Here is a 6,000-nt window from a genome sequence, read left to right on the forward strand (position 1 = left end):
ACTGTACACCTGACTGGTGTGCACGTGACATCGGGGCTCCCGAACCAGTGCTTTATTTGCAGGCAGGTTGGCCATCTGGCGAAGGCCTGCCCTCGCAGGAGACCTCGACCTTCACCGCAGCAGCAGGCCCTTGATGGCCCGCCCACAGATGTAGCTCGGCAGGCAGCCTCCGGGACACCTGCTCAGGCCACAGAGACCTCGGAGTGGCAGCTTGGACAGGGGCGCTGAAACCGGCCTGACGGGCGGTGAAACAAACACTCGCACATAAAACACTTCAACGCCATTGAGGACCTAGAAAAGGAAAACAAACAAGGGGAGCTAGAGTGCTCTTGCAAACACTACACGGACACCGATTGGCCCCAAAACGCAGTGGCGTCCCTTGCGGTATTTCTTTAATTGATTATAAGAGCTTTGATTACAATATAAGGCTGGGAACTCAACCGTCACAGTAGAACTCCTGAAGCTTGCAAAGAACCTACATCATGGCTTCAAATCCACACGGCATCCACATACAAGTCCAGCCATTGTTCATATCAAAAGACTCTCTCACATTGAGTCTGCATACAGAAGCTTTCTCCCATGATCAGGGCTACCACAACCATCCATAGCCTCTCACACTATGAACAGCATCACACCCTGACACATCCAGTGCTTCTGCATCACAACACAGACTCCCAAACTGTCTCTCAAAAGAGTATCACAGCACAGCATACCATACAGTCGACACACCTGTACAAACCCTCTCTACCTTCCAAGGGTACTATCCATCTCTGTCATGGATTCCCTGTCCCCTGTCCAATCAGTAGCAAGGCTGTACCAAACATGTGTCCATTCCTGTACCTTCTGCCTGCATGTGACCTATCTCCTGGAGAAACCCAAAAACATGTTTCCTCGAGAAACCTACGACCTGTTTCCACATGAAACCCTTAGGCCTGTTTGTTTTCCTTTGAAACTTCTGTCCTACTTCCATACAGAACCATTCATGGCACCATTCAACAACAGTGCCAACTACGACATACATCTAGTTACCTGTTCCCTCATGAAACATCTGGAAACATAGAGATGCCCATAACTGTAGGTCCCTCTGTTCCTTTCTAGCAGGAAGAAAACAATCTGCTCCATCCCATGCCAAGAAACATAACCAATTGACCTGTACTTGCAGCCAAAAACCCAAGCACATAGCTGAATTTGCAGCCAAACCAAAAACAGCCCATAAACTGTCCCAAAACAGTCCTGAATCCAAAGCAAAGAGAAGCTGAAAGTTCCATCAGTTGAACGCCATCGACATGATGTCTATGTTCATGAAAAACCAGCCCCTGTCCACCTTTATGTCAAGAGAAGCCAGCCCCCTGCCTTCTGCAAAAACACGCCCCCTCCAAAAAGCACCAGTGCTATTGGGCGTTTCATAGCAAGCAAGGGAGGGAAAGAGAAAGTTAAGGCTCATGTGCAGTCCCACTGTTTTCACCCAAAAAGCAAGCACAAGAAGACACTCAGCTGCGCCTATAGTCCAGCCCCTTGTGTGTGGAGAAAAATATGCGCTGCTTTGTCCAGCGCTGCCTGCAGCCACCCGTTTGCCAAGAGAGAGAGAGAGAGAGAGCGTGTCATGCTGACACCTGTACCTGCAGCGTGGCTGTTCAGTCCCAGTCCCACAGCCACTAACGCCTTCCCTTCTGCAACCTGTCAGAAGCCTGTAGAGCCTGCTGTCCTTGCAAAGGAGAACCATCCCACAAGTACTCCTCTGTCCAGCAGCCGCCTCTGTGAAAAGGAGGAAACCAGCGTGTAAGAGTAGTCCTCCTCCTGCGGAAAGCACACACTCATCAAGAGATAGGCGCCTCCTTTTTGCCCGCCAGCCCCTCTTCTTCAGAAAAGCACACACGTGGCCCCAAAATAGCATAAGGGCCACGTTTTCTTTCATGAAGGGCATTATAATGATTTTTTAATGGTTTTTGAAACCTTTTAAGTTAAAATCTTTTTGCCCCCTTCTTACTTGGGGTTGTCCACACATGGGCTTCCTTTTTAACTCCAATCTAATGCCATTCACACTGTCCACCATGTCCCCGTGCACAGCTGCATACTGTCCAGAGAAAAACACAGGGTCGTAACATACCCCCCTCTTGAATAATGGCAAGCGTCCTCGATTGCACTCAATGGCATAGTAAAGCATCTTGTGAGCAAAGACTCCCCATATGACAAAAGCAATGGCCTTCCAATGCATCTGGGTGATAAAATAATCATCCTGCACAATAAGCCACACTGTCACACCAAAGTGACAAACACCTCTTGCTTGTTCCTTCAGAACCTACAGCAAAAGTCTAAAACCAAATGGAAACACGTTAACGGTGTTAGCCAAAAACAAAACCATGCATCATTCTACATATGACAAACATATGCAATGACACATATATGCATTCGCAAACAATATGCTCCTCAAAATGCTCTACCTACTCCAAAGTAACAGTCTAAGGGTTGCTCGCAAGCCTTACGCCCATGGGCATCCCGCAGGACCCACGACTGATGGTACAACATGAGCATATGCAAGCACTCAATGCATCCAAACACTACATCCACTAAGTACTTTCTCATGGCCATCCCGCAGGAGTTACACCCAATGGTGCATCCATGAACATAATAAAGCACTTGATGTATCATACCAATATACATGCAACACTCAACACAATGCAGAGTATTTCCCAATGTATTCTCAATGGTACCAGGATCCAATGGCACCAGAATACAAAAATACCTCTACCTCAAAAAGTGTATGCATACATGCACAAATAGAGTTCGATCCATATTGCCAACTCTAAGACTGCTCGCAAGACTTATGCCCTCCATAGAGTTATCCATAGTTGCAGTTATAGTTCAAGGTGCGGCCGACTATGAACCATACCCAACTTTACCATCATCTCATGTGTCTAGAACACAAAATCATAGAAGTCCCATAAGCAGATGTACTGTCAGCCTCAGTACCTTCGGGTGAATACAAAGATGTCACCAAGCGACTCCTAGATGACAACTGAGCCTGTCTGTAACAAGGGAGCGGAGGTGCTACCCCCCTCTTGAGCATCAGGCAATGCTCCAGACCTATGCTCTGCTGAACCTGAATGAGCCGTAACAAGAGTCGACTCCAACTCAAAGGCATCAAGATAAAGCTGCAAATCCTGAGGTGAATCTGCTAAGTCACCCTCCTCCATCCACTTCGCATCCATCAGTGAACCTCTTCCATCCACTTCGCATCCATCAGTGAACAGCTCTTGAACTTCACAGGATAGCGACGGGAAACCTTACCCTGTACCTTTCTTTCCTTATGTGCCAGTATATGCTCAGGAATAAGAACCTCGTCAAGTTCCTCCACTTCCATCTGAGCCTCATCTGATACATCCTCAGGCACCCAAAACCTGCTTGCACTCCACCCAAGTGATAAGCACAAGTCCTCGATGAAGCATAGTAGATCACCACTGCTAAACATAGAAAGAAACTGTCTTCCGAACCCATGAAGCCTCCATGAAGATACCACCGGTGACAAACTGTCGAAAGCCATAGCCTTCAACGCATCTCCTGCACCATAACACTTCAACTCCTTCTTGTTCCTGGCCGACTACTTCTTGTCCTTGGTGTCTTTTCTCCTGAGCTTCATCTTCAGCTCTTGCTCTTCACCTCATATAGGCAAAGACACAATCTTGCACTGTGTCCTGCACTTCCTTTTCACTTTCCTCATGTTGAAGCTTTTGATGTGACTCTCATGAGACAACCACGAGCTCGCCCCCTTAGGAAAGTTGGCGATTGTCCCGACCAAAGCAACCACGGACTCGCCTCCTTGAGAAAGTTGACGATGTCCCGACCAAAGCAACCACGGACTCGCCTCCTTGAGAAAGTCGACGATGTCCCGACCAAAGCAACCACGGACTCGCCTCCTTGAGAAAGTCGACGATGTCCCGGCAAACGGAACCTTGAAACCGGCCTGACGGGCGGTGAAACAAACACTCGCACATAAAACACTTCAACGCCATTGAGGACCTAGAAAAGGAAAACAAACAAGGGGAGCTAGAGTGCTCCTGCAAACAGTACACGGACACTGATTGGCCCCAAAACGCAGTGGCGCACCTTGCGGTATTTCTTTAATTGATTATAAGAGCTTTGATTACAATATAAGGCTGGGAACTCAGCCGTCACAGTAGAACTCCTGAAGCCTGCAAAGAACCTGCATCATGGCTTCAAATCCACACGGCATCCACAAACAAGTCCAGCCATTGTTCATATCAAAAGACTCTCTCACATTGAGTCTGCATACAGAAGCTTTCTCCCATGATCAAGGCTGCCACAACCATCCATAGCCTCTCACACTATGAACAGCATCACACCCTGACACATCCAGTACTTCTGCATCATAACACAGACTTCCCAAACTGTCTCTCAAAAGAGTATCACAGCACAGCATACCATACAGTCGACACACCTGTACAAACCCTCTCTACCTTCCAAGGGTACTATCCATCTCTGTCATGGATTCCCTGTCCCCTGTCCAATCAGTAGCAAGGCTGTACCAAACATGTGTCCATTCCTGTACCTTCTGCCTGCATGTGACGTACCTCCTAGAGAAACCCAAAAACATGTTTCCTCGAGAAACCTACGACTTGTTTCCACATGAAACCCTTAGGCCTGTTTCCCTTTGAAACTTCTGTCCTGCTTCCATACAGAACCATTCATGGCACCATTCAACAACAGTGCCAACTACGGCATACATCTGTAGGGGTGAAAGAGTGCACGAGATGAAGGCCGGATGCAATGGCTTGAAGCCTTGAGCAAGAGAAATGGAGCGTGAGCCTCTATGAGGGTGAGCGTGGAGATTCGAAAATCAGAGAGAGAGAGAAAACGTACGATTCTTGGAGTTGGGGTAATGCTTGTGTGCTTTAGAAGCCCACTTACCCTTTTTTATTGTTGTGGCCTTTGGGCCTTTAAAAATAGTCCTAGGCCAAGTTCAATGTGAACTTGGCCAAGACTTTAAAAGTATACATTGAGCCTTATAAAAGGCTATATACAAATACAAGGGAGGCATTTAGCCTTTAACCCAACAACCTCCCACTTAAAGGCATAAATGGCGCCTTTCAGCTATGTAACTCCCACCATCTGTATGCATAGCTGATGTTGTGCTTTGGGTAAGCACTTAGTGAGAGCATCTGCAGGGTTTTGTGACGTATGGACTTTAACCATAATGAGAAGTCCATCCTCAAGCACCTCTCGAATGAAGTGATAACGCACATCAATATGCTTTGTGCGCGCATGAAACATGGCATTCTTTGCCAGACATATGGCACTCTGGCTATCACAACCAAGCATAGGTGCCTTGTCAGGCAAACCAAACTCCCTGCATAAACGTGCCAACCATATGGCTTCCTTGGAAGCCTCAGTGGCTGAAATATATTCAGCCTCTGTAGTAGACAGTGCAACTATTTTTTGTAGTCTAGAGCACCATGAGACGGCACCTCCTGCAAGAGTAAACACATAACCACTTGTGGATTTGCGTGTATCCACATCACCTGCCATGTCAGAGTCACAAAATCCCTTCAACTCCAAAGGACCCTTACCATAACAGAGGCATTTGTTTTTAGTCCCTTTCAAGTACCTCATAATGGACTTTATTGCATCCCAATGCAATTTGCCTGGATTAGCCATAAAACGGCTCACAACTCCCACTGCATGGGCTATGTCAGGCCTAGTAGCAACCATAGCATACATAAGTGAACCACAAGCTGATGCATAAGGAACACTTTGCATCTCATTGGTTGCCGTGTCAGACTTGGGACAATCTTCCTTGGAGAATTTCACATGTGGCTGTAATGGCACACTAAGTGGCTTTGCATCAGCCATGTTAAACCTGTCCAGCACCTTTTCAATGTATTTTTCTTGCGACAAATACAATATGCGCTGGTCTCTTTGCCTTCTAATTCTCACTCCAAGAACATGCTCTGCTGCCCCAAGGTCTTTCATAGAAAACGCAGA

General features: G+C 47.1%; 1 protein-coding gene across 1 annotated transcript; it reads right to left on the reverse strand.

The window, feature by feature from the left end:
* Positions 1–2,834: 2,834 nt before the first annotated feature.
* On the reverse strand, positions 2,835–3,835 carry LOC147615278 (uncharacterized). Its single transcript, XM_086778905.1, has 2 exons — positions 3,250–3,835; positions 2,835–3,217 (listed from the first exon to the last, which is right to left on the reverse strand). The coding sequence occupies exons 1-2, from the start codon at positions 3,539–3,541 to the stop codon at positions 3,006–3,008; spliced, it is 504 nt and encodes a 167-aa protein (XP_086635031.1). The 5' UTR covers positions 3,542–3,835; the 3' UTR covers positions 2,835–3,005.
* Positions 3,836–6,000: the final 2,165 nt, after the last annotated feature.

The sequence above is a fragment of the Cibotium barometz genome, chromosome 40 (genome assembly GCF_041138505.1).
Source record: "Cibotium barometz isolate CiBa-2024 chromosome 40, ASM4113850v1, whole genome shotgun sequence".
NCBI lineage: Eukaryota > Viridiplantae > Streptophyta > Polypodiopsida > Cyatheales > Cibotiaceae > Cibotium > Cibotium barometz.

What these genes read in the sequence shown, in the direction of transcription:
- LOC147615278 (XM_086778905.1), bottom strand. Translation starts at nt 3,541, where the DNA reads ATGGCTTTCGACAGTTTGTCACCGGTGGTATCTTCATGGAGGCTTCAT. An exon ending in TCCTGTGAAGTTCAAGAGCT is followed by an intron (nt 3,218 to 3,249) that starts GTTCACTGATGG and finishes TGGATGGAAGAG; the next exon opens with GTTCACTGATGGATGCGAAG.